Source organism: Poecilia mexicana, unplaced genomic scaffold (genome assembly GCF_051168715.1).
Source record: "Poecilia mexicana isolate PSO_F unplaced genomic scaffold, ASM5116871v1 scaffold_1, whole genome shotgun sequence".
NCBI classification, from domain to species: domain Eukaryota; kingdom Metazoa; phylum Chordata; class Actinopteri; order Cyprinodontiformes; family Poeciliidae; genus Poecilia; species Poecilia mexicana.
Window position 1 is genome coordinate 20,243,892 of NW_028263370.1, and position 22,956 is coordinate 20,266,847.

Consider the following 22,956-nt stretch of genomic DNA (forward strand, 5'->3'; position numbering starts at 1 on the left):
ATGAATCAGTGTAATTTATGTTCAGAGCTATAAACATTATCCAGCAGGTGGAAATAAATATAATCAATGGAAGGCGTTACATTCGTCACTGGCATAAAAAGTTGTTTATTTTTTAAAGGATTATGTCCTAAGAGCTTAGAGGTTGTGTTTTGCATTTCCATGGGCTTTGAAATCACACTTGTTTTGTTTTATCACTAATAAAATAGAAGAGAAATATAATTTATTGTCAAAGAGTGAGAAAATCCAGGTGTAATAGCATTAAGATAAGTGGGAGCATACTAATTCAAACAAAGGTAAAAGTATGCCTGTAATCCAGGATAATTCGATTAATCTTGTTTTCAACATGTAAGTTTTCAAAAATCTACAGTTTTTTTCTCTCTAATGCGCTCTTTGGGATTCCATGGTTTAAGAGGGAAGCCTATCATCTTACTTGACAAGCGTGTTTCAAAATAATGCAAGAATAATGAGTTTATTGTTACCAGAATAAAGTTGTAATATTGGGAGAATGTCATAATTTTACGAAAACTCCTGCATAAAAAATAACAAAATATCAACTGTGTGTTGAGCATCTTTTGAAGTTATACTTTGGTATCTGTATTACAGATGAGGAAAAAATTTTAACACATCAGCATCAAATTGTTATCAGCAGCAGGACTTTGAAACAATTGAGCAAACGGCTGAATATTTCAAAGAAAGAACCGCAGAGCTGCTGAAGTTAGATCTCAATAACTACAGAAACCTTTTTTCTTCAAAAATATTTTTTTCTCATCATTTTGAGATGTTCTGGTAAAATTACGTCTTCATTCTGCTACTGTTATGACTATGTTGTCATAATTAAACAACCAATTTTGTAGTCTGGCCCTAATACAAGGGGATTACTGAAATAAAAGCCCCTTTTTAAAAATATTTTCTGTCTTTTGTAATTCCATACCAACTTCCATGTTTATTTTCTTTTAAAAACAAAGAGCCTCCATGTCAGTTCTGCACATTGAGTCTGTTTATATATCCAGCCAAGCGTAGAGCACTTGTAGAGTTAAGTGAGTCTTGAATTCTAGCTGGGAAGCCATCGTGATCACCAGAATGTCTTGTAGACGCAGTGACTCCATGTTTGCTTTTTCCCAGGTGAACCTGAAGCGTCCATGTCCTTTCTGGCCCGATGATGGACATTGCTCCATCAAAGACTGCCATGTGGAGCCCTGCCCAGAGGTCAGAGTTCACCCACACTCGCATCACATATTCAGTCAGATGAACTGGAAACTTATACCACTATTTAGTTCTATGCAAGTTATCACTACATGCAATTTTCAGTTGATCTGCTGAAGTTTAGTTATGTTTTTAATTACAAATTTTTCATAATTAGAGTCGGTAAGTGATATATTTTATTAAATTTAGATAAGGGGAAGAACTAGTTAATTCTTCTTACTCCTTTTCAAACAAAAAAGTAGTGACAAGCAAATTATTGTGTTCTTGGTTATGTATGCAGATCTTTTCTCATGTTCAGATGGCTGCTTGTTTCATTTTGTCTCTTGAAATAAATTAATGAATGAAATAAAAAATATGGTGCTGACTTTGTTGATGTTGGTTTTGCAGAGTAAAGTTCCTATTGGCATTAAGTCTGGAAATTACAACAAGGTAAGAAAACCTCTTAAAATAAATTTCTATTTACAACCGTGCGCAGAGTTTAGCCGTCTGATTCGGCTGTTTTAATTGTAATGAACCACATCGATTCTAGAGAACGAAAAAGCCAGAGGAAACTTTTAAATCGACCCTGATTTTCTTAATTTCATTTAATTTCTTTAACAAAGTCACATCTGCACCTGCACAAGTTGACAATCGTAACCCCACTGTTGACAGCTTAGCAACAGCAACAACAAAGTTGCTAAGTTTTCAACTTTTCAGACAAAAAAAATCAGCATTGGGCAAATTCGAATGTCAGGGTTTTTAAACATCGACAGATTGACGACTGGCCGGAAAACTGCCATTGGTGACCCCGAATTTCCAGGTTTCTTCTTCTAGGAAGAAACTAAAAAAAAAAAAAAAAAAAGTAAAGCTATCGTCTTCACTTTCTCTTCTCACAAAACCTAAATCAAGCAAATGAAAGTGTTCATGATGGGCCTTAAATAAAGTCATATAAATATTTATAGACTGCATGTTTCAGCCTCATTATCACAGCTGTTTGTTTTTATAATGGTGGAAAACGATTCATTCTCTAAATTCTTGAAAAGGGGTGGGATATTAAAATTCAAGTCTTGACGGTTTGTCCAGGCAAAACAGCTGAAAATCAAAAATATTTGTTCTTTTTTTGTAAAATAGAAATTACTCACAGGCTGAAGCAGTTTGTGATTACTTAAAGGTGTTGAAATTCTGCTTGTTAGCTCATGCTAACACATGCTACCTCCTTGTGTGTGTTCAGTACTCCCAGGCAGCCAACACAATGTCGGATGAGGCTGAGTGTGAGCAGGCCAATAAACTCGGCGCAATCAACAGCACCCTGAGGTCAGACCACGCACCTTGACCCGCCTGTTTGCTGCAGGTCAGGGGTCAGACTCCTGCTGGAGATGCTGCGTACCCCGTTTTCAAAATGCAAAGGGATTTTAGAAGCAGGTTAAACAAGTACCTGTGTCTCCTGGACCCTGACACAGCTAGCGCTCCCTAAAACTGAACAATGATCTTTTTAAGTGAAGCGTTGTGATATTATTATTAGTAATACTTCCTTTAACTGATGCCAGATGGCAGTGAGTTTATAGAAAAGGGAAATCATCCTCAAACAATAGAAGACTAACTGCTAGTTTCTCAGGTCTGCGTCCTTTACAAGCCAATATGGCTGCAACTAGTGATTATTTTAGTTATCGATTAATCTGTTCATCTGATTAATCTGATGATTAGTTGTATAAATTGGCACATTCTTCAGATTTTTCACTAAGCTACTTAAGTTTTCTATACAATATTGGCAATTCATTAAAATATGGAAATAAACCAATTCCATTTTTAAATAAGTAAATTGATATTTCCTAAAATACAATTACATGGCATTCCTTGAGTAAATTTGAACTGGGTGAAGCTAAAAACTATGCAACTTGAGGAGTTTTGTGTAAAACATTTACAATGGTTTTTTTTTCTCATCTTAAATGCAAAATGTAAATATATTTTGTACAGCTTGGACTTAATTACTGCTCTGAGTATATATTTTTCCCAGCAAATTGCCTTTTTAAAGTCTGTACAGTTCAGTTAGCAATTAATTTACAAACAATTATTTCAATAATTGATTCATCAAGATTACTGTGATTAATCATTGAGCCTTAATGGGGATATAGGGTAACTTACTTTAAATGTTCCAACATGTTTTGGGTTCAGCTCTGATCTTAATGACGTTCTGCTCATCAAAGCGTCTCGTTTCTGTTTTCACTGGTTGAACATTTTGAACATTTGGGATCTCTAATGATCGATGCATTCACTAGGTCTCTTTTCATTCATTTTAAGTTTGTCTTTGTTACAGTAACCAGAGCAAAGAGGCCTTCGCTGATTGGGCGAGGCACGATGATGCTCAGGATCACTTCTGTGAGCTAGATGGTAAAATCCTTCTTATTCTCGCCTATGAATTAATGAAGACATTAATAAATAATTTCTGACATATTCTGTCTCTCATCACTAAGATGTTCAGCAAACAGAAATAATTCTGTTGATGCTAATATGTGAAACATCTGTGTCTAATATGAAATCTGTAAAAGATATGAAAAAGCTGAAATAACAAAAGTAGTTAAGGGATATGACTATATTTTAAAGTTTGAATGCCAAAAAAGTCTTTATTGGTGGGAGAAATAAGAACCACAAAACATTTATATATTACCTTGTATGGATTATTTCAGATGAAACCTCTCCAGATGCAGAGTATGTGGATCTGCTGCTGAATCCAGAGCGATACACCGGCTATAAAGGGGCTTCTGCATGGAGGGTTTGGAACAGCATCTATGAGGAAAACTGCTTCAAGTGAGACCAGCCAAACATTAGTGCTGTCACATTTCATTCAGGGTTCAGGCTGAATTTTAGCTTCAGAAAGCAAATCTGCTAGATCAGGGGTCTGCAAACTTTACAATCCCAAGAGCTAATTTTGCTATTTGCTTAGAGCCACAAACATAACATGACTTTAAAACCAAATGGCTTGTTTTTATAACGCATAACATATGAAACCTGCTTAGATTTTAAAATTACAGAGCAAAAATTACAATTTTGTTTCCAAATTTAAGACATTTCTTTCAATGTAGTTTGCATCCTAGTGCATCCATTATTATTGCACAATAAATTCAATTTTCTGGTGGCAATGTTACAATTTTACATTTTAAAATATTGCTCAGTTACTAAGCAAGTTAAGAGCCACAGGGGGGCATCTAAAGTGAGCTAGATGTTTGACAACAAAACTAAGTTTTTCTTATTTGTCTGTGTGTGTTTAATAAATGTTTTCTTTTCTGTGGCAGACCCAGATCAGTGTACCGACCTCTGAACCCTTTGGCTCCCAGTAGAGGTAAGTCAAGTCTAAGTGTTTGAAGTGGAAGGCAAAAACTGGGAAACTGGGTTTAAAATCACCTGATGGACACAGGCAGAACATTCAATAATAAAAAAATGAAAGAACCAACTTATTTTGTTGATTCATGAAGTTAAACTCAGTTACATTAATAAATAAAAACATGCTAGGTCACGTTCAGGCTGAAGTGCCTGGATGGTGGTGTTGGTGCAGGATGAAGTGTAAACCTGCATCATCTGATTAACTGTTGAATTGTATTGAAACTGCAAGGCCTGCAGGGGGCCTGTGACGTCAGAACCAGTCGCTCAAAGGACTCCATGACCACAGCCAACCGTGTGGCAGGTCTGGAGTAATTTAGTCCTGTAACGGAGCGCTTTGTGGGGACCAGGATGTTGATGGAGCGTTTGAGACAGGAGGGAATCTCACACGGCGTCAGAGATTGGTTAACTTTGGTCTTTCTTAAAACTCTAAAACAAAAACAAAAAACAAGTAAACAAGAAGAGTGGATGCAAACTAAAAAACAGTTTAATGAAACGCTGCCAGGTCCATAAAAAGCAAACATACAATTTAAATAATAAAGTGACACTAATAGAGATTCAGTAATATCCTGAAAGACCCATTAGAAAGAAAACTAAACAGTAATAATGTCCAACACGACACAACTTTTGTTTTTATTTGTAACCAGATGCACCAAGTAGTAAATGGTTACACATCATAACTGCTCAAACATAAAAGTAAAAAAAGATGTGAGCAAAAATCCTTCCAGCTGCACAGCATTCAGAACCAAAGAGAATAACTGTCCAAAGCTCATAAAAAAAAAGTCTAGAAAATTATTAGAACTAATGCAACAAAGCTGCTCTTACATTCTGCCACCATGAGCAGCGCAAAAATAATATTTAGCTTTTTACTTGATTTAAGTTTAGCACCATGGACAGCACTGCCACAGAAACCATGTTCATTTGAGACTGGAGCAGAATCTCTGGCCTTGTGAATACTGAAAATTGGTGGTCATTTTAACAATTTTAGAGCTGCCTTTACTGAGGAAACATATTATGTTCAACATAAACAGAAAATCAGCACATATTAGATGTTCAGAGTTATTCAGTGACTTTTAATTTCCCTGTTCTGGTCAGAGACAAGTAAAAAAAAAAACACTTCAGCAGGAAAACCAGCAGGGGACAGCAGTCAGTAAAATCAAAGATCTCAATGAGAGTAATAGATAAGAGTCAGCCCAGGGTTTATAATTTGTTTATACTGGGGTTTTGATTAAAGGTGATTAAAATTATATTTTATCATTTGACAAATTGTATTTAGTAACAGTATGCATACAAGAGTTAGGGATGCTAGTTGGATTGGACTGAAAAACCCGAGTAGTTTGTTCATACATTAGTAGTCTAATGTACATTTTGACATGAATGCATCATGGGGTAAAACAGCCACCACAAAACGAAACATTCCTCATTAAATTTTATTGTTTTAATGAAATTAATGTAAATTTATTTTCTTTATTGCTCTGTTTTCAGGAGACGATGATGGTGAGTGAAACAACTGGCTGCACAAGACGTCATTTTTAATTGTGAACTCAGATTAAGCATCTTTTCTTCTGTTTCGGATGCCAGGGGAAGGCTTTTACAAGTGGCTGGAAGGTCAGTTCATTTAATTCTAGTAATTTTATTTGATTCACATTGCCACATTTTAATTTTGCTACAGTAATTTTATTTTAAAGTGCCACTACTCTTATTTGAGTAAAATGTCTGGATTCTCTTCACCGAAAGAAGAACAATCATCACACACACCTGCAGTTTTTGTTAAAGTTTTGTGAGTTTTATATTGAAAGAAACAGATTTGGAAACATTTTTATTTTGCTTGGTTTTGTAACTATGCTATCTATATGAATTAGTTTAATTTTGATATTTAAAATACCCAAATTTCCACATAACTTTATATTTTGATGTATTTTATTATGTAATTTTTGAATGTTAAGTGTTTTGATCAGTTACCTTTTACCAAATATTTTTTTTACTTTTACTTTTGCTAGATTAAAGATACATTGAAGTGGTTCTACTCTTACTTGAGTACAATTTTTAGCTGCCAACTTCTGCCAAAAGCTAACAGTCATTTCCCTGACAGTATTTTCTATGAGTCACTTCATCAAGCTGGAAGCTACAGAGATTCACAATCACATTTCTGCAGGCTCTTAATATGATCATTTATAACGCAGTAGGCAGAGAGAAGCTAGTTTAGATGGTCAGTTGGTTTGAATTTAATCCCTCATAGTTTTGGTGTTTGCAGTTTGATGAAACTAAACAAACGCTCTTTCTGTCCAGGCTTGTGTTTGGAAAAAAGAGTTTTCTACCGACTTATCTCGGGCCTTCACAGCAGCATCAACATCCACCTGTGTGCAGAGTTCTTGCTGGACGGTATGAACATAGACACACCCTAAAACACTAAATCCAGTCATAATCCACAAGATTCACAATAATTTATTTCCCTTTTTTTGTTTTCCAAGAAAAGACTTTCTTAGCAGATTCATGTTATGAATGCCAACTAATTATATGGGGCATGGTTATAATAGTTTTGGATTTTTCATTATGGTTTACCTTTATTTTGTTGTGAGTTTTTGTGTAATTCAGTTGTTACACTGTGATTGCTAGTTTTTAGTAGTTAAATATTTAGTTTTAGGTTACGTTTTAGGATTTACAGAGGTAGTTTTAGTTTGTGTTTAGGTGGAGAATTCTTAAAGGTCAAAATATTGTATTGTGATTATGTTTCTATTGATTGGTTAATGAACACTCAACAGAAGACACCGTTTTTAAAAAAAATCTATTCAGTTATTGTCGAATGATAACCAACTGGTGTTTTCTCTCAAATTTTTTTGTCGCCATTTTGCACACTAGCATAAATGTTGCCAGGAGGATTATGGGATGCCGTAAAGTTTACAGTTGACGTAAACTGCTTGTGTGGGGAAAATATCTGTTTCACATCAGTTCGAAAGCTAATAAATTGATTGATAAACACAAAAAAGAAGAATATTATGTCTGTAATTTCAGTATGTTTTAGTTAGTTTTATAAACATGTTATATTTCCAATTAGTTGTAGATTTTCTCCATAAATTATTTCAGTTAATGAAATTTTTTCTCCATTTCAATTTTTGTTATTTCGTTAGTTTTGGTTAAGTATAATGACCTTTAAATGGAGGGGTTTCTGTCTGTGATGTCAGAGGGCTGGGGCCGTCCGGCGTGGGGCCCAAACATCCAGGAGTTTCGCCGCCGCTTCGACACGGCAGAGACAAAGGGCGAGGGGACGAGGCGGCTGAAGAACCTCTACTTCCTGTACCTCATAGAGCTGCGCGCTCTCTCCAAGGTGGCGCCATACTTCGAGCGAGCGATCGTCAACCTGTACACTGGAAGCTCTGAGGACGGAGAAACCAAAGAGCTGCTGCTGCAGATTTTTAATGAGATCAAGTAAGAAATCTCTACAGACTTTCCACTAGCTTTGATACCAACGTGCATTATTTGTGGAATCTCATGCAGACGTGCTGGTAATTATTGACACAAGGCTGCTAATTTTCTCAACTTGCATCCTCTTCAGAAGCTGCAGATTAGGGCTGAAATTATTAATTGTGATGAATCAGCTAATTGTTTACTGGAGCAGATAAACTATAAAAAAGATAATTTGCTGAAAGAACACCACCATCAAAGCTGTAGTAAGCTGAAAATGTACAAAAAATGTAGACATCTTGCATTTAAGATAAAAAACAACAACTTATTTTTCTGTGAATATATTCTACCCAAAATACCTCAAGTGACCTAGTTTTAGCTTCACACGGTCCAATTTCCTTTAAAAAAAAATACTATTAGGCACCTTTTACTATCCAATTATTAATCCATTAATCTAAAAAATTATCTCCAAATCAGCTCTACACTGTATTGATGTTACGTCAAGCAGAAATGGCTGATCGTTTTAGCTGCAAATTCGTCCTTTGTTACAAACGCTACATCATTGCATTTTAAGTAGTAAAATGTTTTTCTTACTTGGAAGGAATTTTTTTTTTTTATGTACACTGCTCAAAAAAATAAAGGGAACACTAAAATAACACATCCTAGATCTGAATGAATGAAATATTCTCATTGAATACTTTGTTCTGTACAAAGTTGAATGTGCTGACAACAAAATCACACAAAAATCATCAATGGAAATCAAATTTATTAACCAATGGAGGCCTGGATTTGGAGCCACACACAGAATTAAAATGAAATGTTCCCTTTATTTTTTTGAGCAGTATATTTCTAGAGCTGTGTAAAAAGGGCTAAATGAGAAATCTGTAGGATGTTCCAATATTTATTGTCCAATTTCTATTGACAATTGAATAATCTACTTATTATTCAATTGTCAGAATAATTCATAGATTAATCAATAACTAAATTAATTGCTGTTGCTTTAGATATTGTGAGCCTGTTTTTACAGTTGTTGGTTTTTTCTCTTCCAGAAGTTTCCCAATGCACTTTGATGAAAAGTCCATGTTTGCTGGACACAAAATAGAGGCCAAGACTTTAAAGGTGAGACTTAAAGCTACATTAAGTATAGAAGTAAATAAGTTTGCATGGTAGTCGTAAATTTGGTTTGAAAAGCAACTTCAGTTGTGATGAGTCAAGAGAATAGCAGCTCTCCTTGCCAGAGAATAACGCTAAAAGTCCTTTCCCCTGACAGCAGTGGGCCATGACGGTCGACCTGGGCAGGCAGCTACAATCCCCCAGGAAGATCTTAGTCGTAACAGGATTATGTTTGATAGTTCAGAGGAGCAAACGGCAGCTCCATACATAACCCCCTTCACCCTCCATATGTAATGTTGTTCTTGAGAAGTGACTTACCCCAGACTTGTCTGCGGAGTTTTGCTTCTTCATGTGAACATGTGAGCATTGTGAGGTCGTCTAGGTGAACAATACTTTTTTTTAAAAGTCATGTTGAACGGTTGATGTGACTAGAAAATGACAATATAAGTTAATTTACCGATAAATCCAGCTTAATAAATTAACTCTGAACATCTGTGCCTCCTTTTCTGTCATTCAGGAGGAATTCCGGCTCCATTTCAAAAACATTTCCCGGATTATGGACTGTGTGGGCTGCAGTAAGTGTCGGCTCTGGGGAAAGCTGCAGGTCAGTCTCTCTCTCTCTCTCTACTCATAAGGTTGTTGCTAAGTAACAAATAAGTGAGTGAGTTGATGCCACCAGAGAGGTTGTGAAGCCTTTCCTCTGCCTACATCCCCCAGAATGCTGTGCGGTTCTGGATCAGAGTTCAGTAAAATTCTATCGGACGTATTTTCTATTAATATTGATCACGTGTGTATAGTATGACGGACTATTAAGGCCAGGGTAAAAAAAAATGAATTAATTAATTTACATTTTGTTGTTGGAGAATAAAGTTAAAATATTTCCAGAATAAAGTCAAAATATTTTCAGAATAAAATAAAAAGTATTTTCAGAATAAACTCATAACATTGTGAGAATAAAGTCAAAGTAATACATGACTAAAGTTGTAGTAATATGAGCATAAATTCAAAAATAATAGGGCTGTTGTAAACGAATATTTTAGTAATCGAGTAATCTATCGATTATTCTTACGATTAATCGAGTAATCGGATAAAAAAAAAATTCTAAAATGAAATATTGGTAAATCTGGCATAATACTGGTGTTACTATCAGATATCAATATCAGTCCAATTTTTCATATTTGAGCATCCCTAACAGTTGCTTTTTTGTAGTTTAGAAAACTAACCTGTAATAATAATAGCTCACTTTCTAAGTTAACCAGAAGAAAAGTTATAGAAAAATCTGAAATTATATTGAATTTAATAACAAAGAGGCAGGCTCACAAATATGCTTATAAAAAATGTCTACAATCCAGCTTTTAGTTTATGTATTCATCTTCAGTGAGTTTAATAGATTAATTAAACTCACCTTGCCACCTAACCTGTCACGCTTTGGGTTTGAAAATACGGGAAATGCCGCCTGGAGTGGGAGGAGAGGGCGAATGAACGAACGTAAGATGGGGAGGAAATAGACCAGCGGACTGACGAACCGTTAGACCGGGGGACGAACACGGGGGAAGCAATACGGGATATTTACGACACCTTCACTGGTCACACTCAGAAACTCATCTACCAGCCATGTACGATGCGCTCCGCCACCCGTTTCTTCAGACCGGGATATGAAATTTATTGTGCGGTTCGTCGGTAAAGCTACATTTACACGGTAAGCATCAGCTACTCAGCCGCCCGCCCTGTTCAGTCTATCCGCTCACCTCAGCGCTCTTCCCGCCGTTCGCTTTCAACCAGCAGCCCCGGAGGAGAAATGCTGCCGTACTCCAGGCATTCCCCCAGTCATTTTAAGGATGCTTATTGGTTCCCCAAAAACGATAAAAAGTCGGGCATTATCATCAATCAATAAAATCCTCACGGGCCAATCTTGAAGATTGGACTTTATGCCGCTGAGACTTAGCTTTTGTCAACAACTCAGAGGCGGAAGTGAGAGCTCCGCGGCCGGAACACGGTGCGCTAACTAATAAAACATAAATTAACGAAGCTTCGAGGCAGGTAAATTTTCCTCGAGGAATTTTAGTAATCGAGGTACTCGAATCATTCGAGGAATCGTTTCAGCCCTAAAAAATATTATGTAATAGTATGACTTATTTCTCAGTTTTATTTATTTTGTTTTAGCCTGGCCCTAATACTCCATTGTGGTATTGATTTTATTGTTTAATCATCCAGCCCAAGTGTAAAGTATTATATAGGTTTTCAGTTGAAACATTTATTATGCTCTTTATGTTCTGCTGTGAATATTGGTTCATGTGGTTGGAACATCTTTTAATTTTCACTTTAACTGTTCTGGAGTTCAGGTTGTAGAAACAGTTGACTTGATGATATGTCAATAATTTTCTTCTAATCAGTGTAAAAAGTTTTTTTTTCTGCCAACTTAATCAGCTTTCTGTTGCGTGCAGACTCAGGGTCTGGGCACGGCTCTGAAGATCCTCTTCTCTGAAAAGGAGATCCAGAACTTATCAGAACACAGCCCGTCGAAGGGCTTCCAGCTCAGCCGGCAGGAAATAGTGGCTTTAATGAACGCCTTTGGCAGGTAGGTTCCCATAGCAACCGTTGCTGTGTGGCTAAACAGTCCAGTTGGAGCATGCTCAGTGTAATTTGTCTTTGCTGTCACAGGTTGTCCACCAGTATATATCAGCTGCACAACTTCCGCCTGATGTTGAAGGAGAAGAGGTAACAGAGGAAGAAGCTCCGGCCCAGATGATGATGATGATGGGAGTCACCTCAGCAACGTTTTCCCAACATCAAAGCATAATTTTTTTTTCATCCTGCCAAACCTTGACTTTGATTTTTGCTGTTGAGCTTTTCAGGTGTTTTCTGTTTTTTCCCCCAAAACCCTCGGATGAATCGCTGTGACATTCGTCGTGTCGCAGGATGAATTTCCTTTCTTGTTCCTGCAGATGTCTGAGGACAAGATGGACGCCCCACCCGCATACTGCTTATTGCACTTCATGTTTGAGTTCCTCCTTGAATCAGCTGAAGTCTGCTGACTTTTACCGAATTCGGATGCCTGATTTAATGTGTTTATGCCACAGCTTAGACGAAGTTCTCTACTGGATATTTCCACTTCTCATGCTTCTGATTGGTAGCTTCCTCCAACTTCCTGTCCTCCTAAAGCTGCAGCTGCTGAATTTGAAAATTAGGGCCAGGTAGTCCTCTGACTCCCATTTATGTTAATGTTTTGCAGCTTGTATCATATCAGATCACGATGAACATGACAGCTCGACGTCAGGGCTGGGCAATGAATCAAATGTTTGATTTTTTTTTTCACCTTAGGTTTCATATTTCAGAGTGGTATTACCATGCAGAGGGCAGCCATCTTGCTCGACTTACAGCTTTGATTTCTTTTGGGTTTTGAATTCAGAACAAATCTATGACAAAGTATTTGGGTCAGTTTTTTTAATTGTTATTTATGAGAATAAAGCCATAATATTACAAGGATACAATCATTTGACAATAGAATTGTAATACTGTGAGAATAAAGTTATAATTCTATGAGAACTCCAACACAAAAAATAAGTGAAGTGATACTTTGATACAAGTTTTACTTGATTTTTTAACACATTAGCATGAAAGTACAAGTAGCAAGACTGAATCGACCGTGTTAACATTAGGTCTTGATAACTTTAAACTTTTTTTTTACAATGGTGTATTTGAGCCATGGTAGGTAGAAAAAAAACAATTGCATTTCCACCAAAAAAAAAAAAGATTAATCTCAGAAATGTTCTTTCTTCTAATTTTCTAATTTAATTTCTAAGATTATTCTCAGAAATTCTGAATTTTTGGTGGAATACTCCTTTTTCACATTAAAACAGCTTTTTTTCTTGTAAAATTGCATATTCTTCTAATATTTTGACAATATTCTCATAATAAAATAAAATCTCTATAGTCTGGCCCTGACACTCTGTCATGCAATTGATTGATATAAAAGCCACTTTTTGAAATTATTTTCTCTCATCTGTAATTTGTTTTTTTCACAAAAGAGCAAGAAGAAAAAAAATGGATTAACATCAGATCTAGTACAAAATATGTTATTTTTAAGCTCTTTTGCCCAGCCCTACTGGAGGATAATTAGAGAAATTTTCACTCATTTACCATCAGTCACTCAATATTCTGTTTTTTTGGGGTTTTTTTTTTACCCAATTTAAGACTGTTGGACTCTGATAGCTGCTTTGGCTTCACGCATTCAGAGTGAGGTTGTTACAGTGGAATTCCAAAATTTATGCTACAGAAGTTGAACTTGAAGAGCTGGTTTGTGCGAACATTGTCTACTTTTTGAATTGCTTGCAGCAAACTGACTTTAGGTCAGTTTTGAACATTTTAGGACAGTTATTTTACAGATAATATAGGACACAAGTGACATAGGAGCAAACAGTGAGGGAAGCTGGACGTTTTTAAGAATATAGATCTTTTTCCTTAAAGGTAAGACTGAGAGGACTGGAAGCTGCTGTGGTTTTTGCTGCCTATTCCAAAGACTTTGAGAGAGATGGGGTTACAGTTATACTACTAATTTATTTAGTAAAATGCATTCCAATATAACAGATTTGAAAGAAACTTCAAACAAGCAATCCTAATGTGCAGTGTTAGGTCAACAAATAACAGGAAAACCTTTTTGCTTTTCTAAATTGTCACAAGCCAGAAGGGAAAGATGATTTTTTCCCTTTCTGTCTTCCAAAAGGATTAAGGTCAAGGTCTTCTAAAGGAACACTGTGAAACTGTGGTGCCTGGACCTTTTATGTAATAAATAATAATAAAAACAACATTGAACATTCTGGCTCATGAGATCTCTTCACTGTTTCAAACATTACTAAATGATGAAAGATAATTTGGTAACAGTTTATTTGAAGGGGGTTGAATAAGACTGACATTACACTGTCATAAACATGACATAACATCTGTCATGAATATTTATGACTGTTGTCATAAAGCGTCATTCGGTAAATTATGACACTTTTAATACAAAGTTGACATTATTCAAAATGTCTTTGTTATGACAACTTGACATTAACCAAGAAATCATTACTGTTTAAACTTTACCTTTAATAACATAAAGTTACCTCATTTTTAAAGTGCAATCAGTAATACTTTTAGAACAAATTGATATCAGTAATGATTTCTTGGTTAATGTCAAGTTGTCATAACAAAGACATTTTGAATAATGTCAACTTTGTATTAAAAGTGTCATAATTTACCGAATGACGCTTTATGACAACAGTCATAAATATTCATGAAGGCTTATTCATGTTCATGACAGGTGTTATGACATGTTTATGACAGTGTCATGACAGTCTTATTCACCCCCTTCAAATAAAGTGTTACCGATAATTTCTATTAATACATTTCATCAGCACCTCTTGATTTAAACCATAAACCTATAAGGAAACAATGATCAGGTTGAAAAATTTGCCCCCCTGTTCTTCGCTTTGCTGCATACAGAAGGTCTTGACCAAATAGTTTTGACACGTCCTGTAACGTAACTACGTCTCTCTCTCTTTTATATTAACACATATAAGTCATAATTCATAAAACTAATACAAGATTTGTCAAAAATATACGAAGTCAACAACTTGTAGCAGTTTCAACATTTTTATTGTCATTAAAGGGAACACAATTTCTGGTTGCAACTATATTAAAGCATAGTTATTTCTTGTAATTAAATGTTACACAGAATCTTACATTTTTTTCATTGTATGATAAATACACATTTAGGTAGGTCTTTAACAGAGTTTCTATCAGATTTAGTGAGTTAATTTTATATGATGAAATGAAATGCTTTTATTCCCAAAACTCATCAATCTCCTGCCACTAAGGAGATGGATTATAAACGTTGCACTTTTCTCCAGTCAGATACGGGTCACAGGTCAGCGTGTATTTAACCTCAATGCCTCCTGGAGTTGCTTTGCATGTGAAAGTGTGAGTGCCAGGGCTCAGGTACTTCTCGCACTTTCCGAGAAGGTCGTCAGATTTCCAGTCTTCATCCCAAACCTCAATCTTCAGAACCAGCCTTGTGTCAACCTTCATGAGAAAATTTGAATGGAGGATCATTCAGATGCATATTTTCCCATTCATAGTCAAATTATTTAGGTGATATAGAAAATAGAACTGTTTTCCACGCATCTCAAAAGTTGATAAATGCAGAGTAATGTTAGCCAAAACACAACAGCACAAGATATGAAATACATCAGCTAGGCTGTGTCTGTTTACACAATATATGTGTAAAGTGGTTTCTGTTCAAATATTTTCAGATTTTTCTGCTTTTACTTTTATTTGTACTCGACCATAAACACCATGAAATGTGCATGGTCTATTCAAGTAAAACCAAATACTTTTTCATGCAGGTGCTGACCCAGTATCCCAAAACATAAAGAGTCTGCAGCCCGGCTTGGATCTAGAAATGGAGTTGATTGTCCATTCCCAAAGTTCAGATTATGCAGTTTGTCTGCATTACATATCATTTTATACTTTGATTTCTCTTATTTGATTTGATTTATTTATTTCAAACAGGCTTTTAAAAACAAAAAATAAGCAATCAGTAGGACAGAGAAAACAATTGGGGAAAAAAGTTTTTACTTTGACATTCAAGGTTCATTTTCTGCATTTGTTATTTAGAAAGCCAAGTTTTTATGCTCATGATTGATTTGAAAAAGCAATGAGAGGGTCAACACTTCCTGTCTCAACAACAGGTTAAGCAGAGCAGTGAGTGTGGGAGCCGCATGTCCACAGACACCCAGGTTGGTTCTAAGAACCGAAACAAGAACAAGTCGGGCCTAAAGGGAGGTGCTCTTTTCTTGTCATTGTGGCTGCTGGTTCATGTGAGCAACAAGTTGAAGGACAAATTAGTTCATAATCAATAATTTAACATCATCTAGTTGAAATTGAAACTACAATGCATTTCTGATATTAAATTATATTTGATCCAATTTCAAATGTTTGCTAACAAATAGTTTTGGTGGCACCAAAGAATAGATCAGCTTTCTTTCTAGACTGATGCATAAAAACCCAATTCTCCTCACTGCCGGTAGTTGAATGTCTATTTTTGCAAAAATAGATGCTGGTGTTAGATCTATGAATTCTGCTGCATCAGCAGCGGAAATAGATCAATTTGTCTGTTGTTGAGCTTTTTCAGCTAATCTGTGATGATGACGTTTACTGACCTTGCCCAAATTAAACTCAGCGTTCCACTGAGGATTATCGGATACGATCGTTTGGGTCTTACGATATATGGAACCATAGTAGATCTTGGCATAGCTGTGAACAATGAGGAGCCATATAAAAGGTGTGCTCATCAGGTTCCATAAGGTTTTTGTTTTTTTTTACCTTTGCTTCAACCCACCTGTCAGTTTGTAAAATCACATCTCCTTTGAGATTCCAGCCTCGAACAATGGTCACTGATAGAGTTCCCCTTGAGGCGTGCAGAGGGCAGCAGTTAGAGGACAAATCAGGAGTAGATCCCTCACAGTGTGGCTCTTGGGGTGATTTCTTCACAGCATTGTCCTCCAAATACTGCTCAATAGCAGATTTCACTGCTGCTTTTTGAAGCTTGTTTGTCACGAGCTGATAGAGAGGTCGAAACATTGAAACGGAGTCCGAAACAACATCTAGATGTTCTTTCAGGCTCTTTAGCCAGTTCATGTAGCCCTTGGAATCATTTTGGGAAATTGAAAACTCCCCCAACCAACCATTTCCTCCAGAAACCTCTGTGAAGTGCTGGTGGAGACCAGAGCTGAAGTTAGTGGCAACATCCTGGTTTTTTAGGACACTAATGCAAGAATTCGGGACACTAGAGAGATTCATCTTCCCCAAGCCAACAGCAACACCCATAGATAAACAGTTGTGGATCTGGGTGCAAGAACAGAGATTTTTAAAAATGCTGCATTACACCAGATATGTACAAAAAGAGCCAGTCACAAGCAGAGATGAATATGTTCATGTGGAAATCCTCATATTATTTTATCTATAAATTAGAAGCGATTTATTGTTCATCCTGTCCCAGTGCAAGCGGCATTTACTATGCCTCTGTGAACCACCTGTGTAAAATGTTCCAGTCTGTAAATCAAACAAACCAATCCAATCAGTAAGCACCACCTTTTATAAGTCAATAAGCAGTTGTTGTCGAGGTGTGCTGTGCTGTTTTAACTGAACAAAATAACATGAAACACAACTATACTGAACAAAAATATAAACACCCCATGTCAAATATTGTTGCCATGTGGAGTTAACAACTGTAAATGAGCATTTGCTGACATTTATTGAACAAAAGGAATATTTCTCTTGAGTTGTGTGTAATTTTAAATCAAACTTTTATTTTAAATAATTTTAAATAATTACTGACAACCTAATTGTCAGTAATTATTGAAAATATGTTTTGAGTTTTTCTATATTGCATAACCCAAATGTTCATAAACTCTTAAATTTGACATGGGGTGTTTATATATTATTTTCATTGTAGATAATCACCATTTGCTTTTAATCAGGACATTTTGTAATAAGCAGACAGACGTTATAGGCTGCTGAGAGACCTACGAGCACCGGGAGGGCGGAGGAGGAGAGAGAGAGAGAGAGGCTAGAGGGTGACAGGCTCCATCACACAGCACCAACAGTTCAGAAACCATAAGAAATGAGAGAAAAAAGTTATTCTTAAACAGATTAACTCGTGTTTCAAACTACCTTTGTGAAATGTGTAGCCGTTCTGACTGACAGTCTTATTGTGCCGTTCTCCTGGTACTGCGTACTGACCCAGAATCTTTCACTGATACTCAGTACCGGACCGTACCGTTTTACTTTCTACACTGGGTATTAGAATCATGGAAGTATCTGTTCAGAAAATAAATTTGAAATATGATAGTTTTAAAGCTTAACATGTCTTGATTTAAATAGTCTAATTATAGTTTTGAAATTAGTAACTTATTCTGGCCTATTGACCTTTATGTTACCTGTAGTTATAGCAGATGGTTTGCTAAGATCTTTTGAACTGCCCTTTATCTGTGTGGGAAACAATCAGGAGAAGTTTCAGTTTTTCACACTCATTTGTGAAAAGCCATAAAACAGCAGGAGTTCAGGAGAATCTCTGCTTCCACTTTGTTTAAACAATGGAGACAAATGGCCTTAGATCGTGACTTGCTAGGAGTTTTAAAAAGGTCAGAGATAGCTTCTGGTTGGATGAGCAAAGGTACGCCTTATTTGAATAAATTAAAGACAAGAATACTCCTTTACTATAAAACTTCCTACACAGAAGTAACGAATCAGATTTGCTCTTTCAATTCTCCAAAGACGTCTCTGCATGTCTTTGCTTTTCTTTCTTTCTTTCTTCCTTCTTTTCCATTTGTCTCAGGTAAATGAATGCATGTCTCTGTTGTTCTGCAGTTTCTGTTGTAATTTGCATAAGTTGTCTTCTATTGGTTAAACTCTGTAATTCTGTGACGTCTACATTCATTGTTGTTTTCTGTGTGGCTACACGCGGCCCGTAGGGAGAACCTGGGATCCGTAAGAAGAAGATTGAGCCAGATATTTCCCAAAAATATACTATAACTTAAAATCTTCTTGAACATATCTCATGGTTGTGTAAAAATCTGTTGTTTTGTGCATTTTGTTACCTCACTTGAGTTTAACCCATTCAGGGAGGACAAACAGCTTCGTGAAGATGTCACTCGTCTCAGTCGCCCTCCAAGATTAACCTAAAACAGGTATAAAGTTCTTTGAAATGCTTCCCTGTACATTAATGTCTGTAACTAATTCACAATGTGTGTGTGCCAAAATTCTCACCAGTCTCACGAAGTGTGTGCCATAGGTCTGTATGAGCTTTGTATACTCGTTCTTAGTGGAGGAGTTGTAGTGAGTTGGCAGGATGTCCAACTGCTTTTTGAACTCTAAGCTTAAGGGAGGTGTGGTTGATAATATAAATCTAGACACCAAGACAAGATTAGACAATTATTTAAAAAACCATGGCCTGTCAGAACTCAATAAAAAAAGTCAAATTTCCATCCTACACATAATGGCTGCAGGTGACACTGTGTATGCTGAAAGTGTAGCGATCCTCTTTGCTCCTTTGTGAAACAAACTTGTAGGTATTGGAGCCGGTTCCTCCCACATCGAAGTTGTCAAACAAAAACTTTTCAACATCCAAGCCAACCTGATGAAATTCAGACAACACATGTAGTTTATAAGGTGTTAAACAAGAAGCCATATTTTTGTATCACAATTCTAATAACCACTTACTTCAGTTCTAACTGAATGCAAACTAAAAAGATAAATAGCTGTTTCTTGGAAGAGCACATATGAACTGAAATGAAATGATGAAAGAAAATCAAACAGCAAGGTTTTTATCAGGGTTGTGTTTTCAAAACTCAGGGCTGCATTGAAAATATTCTGAAATGTTCAGCTTTGAGATGTTTCTTACTGTCCAATCATTGGTGTCTTGGGATGTGTAAGCCTCAACCAGAAAGCTGTTGGGACATTTTAAAGGAAGAAATTATTATAAAACATCTATACAGTTAATTTTCATATTTTTAATTAGGTAGTTAAGCTTAGTGAAATTGTGAATTTATCTATTGTTATTTTAATTCCTAAGCCATATTAAATAGGTATTCATAAATTACAGTTGTATTCAGTAAATTAGAAAATGCTTCCATACGTGGCTCGGTTTTCAGATTAAAAGTACTTAAACCCGCACTTCTGTATTAGAAAATATTTTTTATTGATTTGCTGTGTTATTCCAATTTTCAATGTTACATTTGCATTACTTGTATGTTGAAAATTCTCACAATTAATGGATTGACTAGAGAGAATATTTTTGACTTAAAGTTTACACCATAAAATATGTGAAGGTGTTTCGACTTGAAACTGAAAGTCCACCTGCTGCTTTGAAATGCAGTTAAAGTCAATAAGAAAATTGTTTAGGTTTTAACTCATAAAATTAAGTTCATGAAGTTGATTTAATAAGAAGAGAAAAGTTGTCTACAAATAGTTGTTTAAGTTCTGTTAGCGCATTAATCTTGGATTTGTCATGAAGTGTGGTTGGTGGTGAGGAGAGACGCTGAGACCCAGGTTATGGTGATGAAGATTTAATGATAAGAAAGCACACACAGTCCAAGGCAGGCAGCACGGCAGGAACAAGCACACAGCTAGATGCCGGTAGCAACTGTCAAAACGGACCAGACGGAACAAACACAAACCAGGACTTTACAGTTCTACTGGCGAGAGACAAACGACGACAAACACAAACCAGGACTTTACAGTTCTACTGGCGAGTGACGAACTACGACAGAGACAAGGACCCGACGAGCAACACAGACAACAGGAGGGTTTAAATACACACGGGGTAATCAAGGGAATGAGACACACCTGGGGAGCAATCAACGGGGAGGACAGGACAGAGACTCACAGGGAAACAGGACTGAACACAGAAAACTCAAATATAAACACACAAAAACACGGATCTTGACAGGATTGAGTTTTAACTTACTACTGGAATTTAAACCAAATAATCATTTCACAATATGCAAACAAAAATGGCCTTTACCTGGTTAAAGAACACACATTTCTGTATTATTTTGACTTACGTTATCAAGTTAATTTAACTATGTATTTTATATTAGAATAATTAAAATATCATTTGCTAATGAATTTAATAAACAACAACAAACAACATAAATTCTGATCAAAAACTTTTAGCCGAGAGTTACAACTTATCAAAATGAACATTTGCCTTAATAATACATCAGAGTCAGATCAATGTAAAACACACCCATCTCAGAATACAAAAACATGCCGCTAAGCATTCTGGGAAATAGTTCCCATTCCTGTGTTTTTCTTCTGTCAGTGTTTTTAGCACTAACCTATAAACTCTAGTATATTCAACTGTTTTAGGTATGACAAAATTAATAAAATGCTAACATGGATTATTATTGTAAGTTTCACAAACTCATACATTTAGGTTAAAAATCTAAAACTATATTTATTTCACTTAAAGACTAGAAGTTAGTAGACACAACTAAATGTGGCCCAAATGTTTTACAGTATATTAGGCTGACCTGCTCTGCAGAACATGGTCAGTGCTCTGCAGGCAAAGAGAAGTAAATACACAACCTCAGACTCCCTCCATAGCTTTGATATCTTTAAGCTGACAGACTAGATGTGTTTGGGATTTTGTCTTACAACTTAACTCTGCTTCAAACTTTACCAATTTTTTTTTTTTTTTGCTTTGGTCTTCATGAAGCTGTTTGTAACCTTAACTGTGAACTTAACTGAGAATCAAGATGAATTTTATTGATTTTTTAAAAATTATACATTTATTTTAGGGAACCTCTCAAGTCAGCTGGTTGCTTTTGAATATATTATTAAGTATCAGAATATGAATATAAATGCACACCACATTTTCATATGTTGCTTCCACTTCAGTATTATGCACTATGTGTTGGTCTACCACATAAAGGTCCAGTAAACATATGCTCTTGATTGCAACATGTAAAAAAAAATTCCTGTAATTGTTAGTTTAATTATGTGATTCAACTTTTACAGTGTTCACAATCTGGTTTAAATACTCGACCTAGCAGAAGTATGAAAACTGCTGAAGATGTCAGGATTACATCGACTGTTGGCACCCCAGACCAGAACAGAAGATGGACGCTTAAAATGAAGAAAAGTCACATTAATGTTAATCCCTCAAGTCAGATGTGCAGCTGTTTATTTATGCATCTTTAATTACTTTTTGGTAAGTATCGTTTTGAAGAGGGTTGGTGCAGAGAACACAGGTTTTCTTGGGGCTCAGGTAAGTCTTCACATCAATCACATAAGCTCCTTTTCTCTGTAGTCTGACTATATCAAAACCTTCCCCCACCAGATTGTGGCCTGGTACAAAAGGAGCAGCATCACACTCTGTTTGGGTCCCAATCCGACAGGACAGAACAGAGGAGTGAACAAGGAGGACGCTTAGGAGAAGAAGAGCTGAAGTTGAATCGGGCAGCATTGCTGTAGACAGAAGCTAAAAGATAGAGATAAAATAAATTAAATGATTTATTACATAGTGCATGGCATTTTTCTTATTTTTATGTCTTATTTTTACAACATTATATAAGAAAGTTAGTTAACACTATTTAAAGGGGTGTGCATAAGACTGGCATGACACTGTCATAAATAAAACATAACACCTGTCATGAACATGATTAAGTTTTCATGAATATTTATTACTGTTGTAATTAAGTGTCATTCTGTAAATAATGATACTTTTACTGCAAAACTGACATTATTCAAAATGTTTTTGTTATGACAACCTGACATTAACCAATTAATTATCAAAATTTTGTAATGTAATAATGCACAAAAATACATAACATTTAAAATATTAATAATTAACAACGATTATGACAGATGATGATTCTTGGTTAATTTCATGTCTGTCAAAAAAAGTGTTACCTAAAGGGTTATGCTAAGGGTTATGTTATTTTTTAATGCAAAAAAAAAAAAAAAAACCTGATTAGAGGTACATATGTAAAAATGTACAAAAAAAGTTCAAATGCATGTATGAGTTAAATCCGAAATTGTTTCAATACATATTTAAATGTATTTAATACATGGGTAAATATCTGTTTACAGAGCCATTCATTTTAACAGTATATCACTACTACCCATTAAATTTGGAGGGTCTGGCTGACAAAATCAACTAGGATATGCTGCTATCATAAAAGTCAGACTTAATGGTTAAATATTGTTTAATCATATTGTGATTATTACTTACCCATGTATTAAAAACATTAAAATATTTATTTAAACAACACATTTAATTCATACATGCATTTCAACTTTTATGTACATTTTTACATTGTGTATCTTTGTTCAGTTATT

General features: G+C 35.6%; 2 protein-coding genes across 3 annotated transcripts in view; one reads left to right on the forward strand and one right to left on the reverse strand.

Moving 5' to 3' along the window:
* The window catches only part of ero1b (endoplasmic reticulum oxidoreductase 1 beta), an 18,203-nt gene extending 4,317 nt beyond the window's left edge, over positions 1-13,886 (forward strand). For both annotated transcript variants that reach the window (XM_015011086.2, XM_088006238.1), the window contains exons 3-16: positions 1,123-1,206; positions 1,591-1,632; positions 2,414-2,496; positions 3,497-3,570; positions 3,867-3,987; positions 4,473-4,519; positions 6,043-6,054; positions 6,139-6,165; positions 6,847-6,939; positions 7,740-7,983; positions 9,009-9,078; positions 9,590-9,676; positions 11,517-11,650; positions 11,734-13,886. In XM_015011086.2, coding sequence (XP_014866572.2) covers positions 1,123-1,206; positions 1,591-1,632; positions 2,414-2,496; positions 3,497-3,570; positions 3,867-3,987; positions 4,473-4,519; positions 6,043-6,054; positions 6,139-6,165; positions 6,847-6,939; positions 7,740-7,983; positions 9,009-9,078; positions 9,590-9,676; positions 11,517-11,650; positions 11,734-11,794 — 1,179 coding nt within the window. In that variant the 3' untranslated portion in view covers positions 11,795-13,886. The remainder of the gene's footprint in view (positions 1-1,122; positions 1,207-1,590; positions 1,633-2,413; positions 2,497-3,496; positions 3,571-3,866; positions 3,988-4,472; positions 4,520-6,042; positions 6,055-6,138; positions 6,166-6,846; positions 6,940-7,739; positions 7,984-9,008; positions 9,079-9,589; positions 9,677-11,516; positions 11,651-11,733) is intronic.
* Positions 13,887-14,922: 1,036 nt separating this feature from the next.
* On the reverse strand, positions 14,923-22,081 carry LOC106932386 (perforin-1-like). The gene is made up of 9 exons (XM_088006241.1): positions 21,821-22,081; positions 21,662-21,741; positions 19,514-19,559; positions 19,104-19,246; positions 18,880-19,018; positions 18,711-18,791; positions 16,451-16,956; positions 16,272-16,365; positions 14,923-15,132 (listed from the first exon to the last, which is right to left on the reverse strand). Exons 1-9 carry the CDS (start codon positions 22,079-22,081, stop codon positions 14,923-14,925), a joined length of 1,560 nt encoding a protein of 519 aa, XP_087862367.1.
* Between the last annotated feature and the right edge of the window lie 875 nt (positions 22,082-22,956).

What these genes read in the sequence shown, in the direction of transcription:
- LOC106932386 (XM_088006241.1), bottom strand. Translation starts at nt 22,081, where the DNA reads ATGCTGCCCGATTCAACTTCAGCTCTTCTTCTCCTAAGCGTCCTCCTT. An exon ending in GTCACCTGCAGCCATTATGT is followed by an intron (nt 19,019 to 19,103) that starts GTAGGATGGAAA and finishes CTTGGTGTCTAG; the next exon opens with ATTTATATTATCAACCACAC. An exon ending in GCACACACTTCGTGAGACTG is followed by an intron (nt 18,792 to 18,879) that starts GTGAGAATTTTG and finishes TACCTGTTTTAG; the next exon opens with GTTAATCTTGGAGGGCGACT.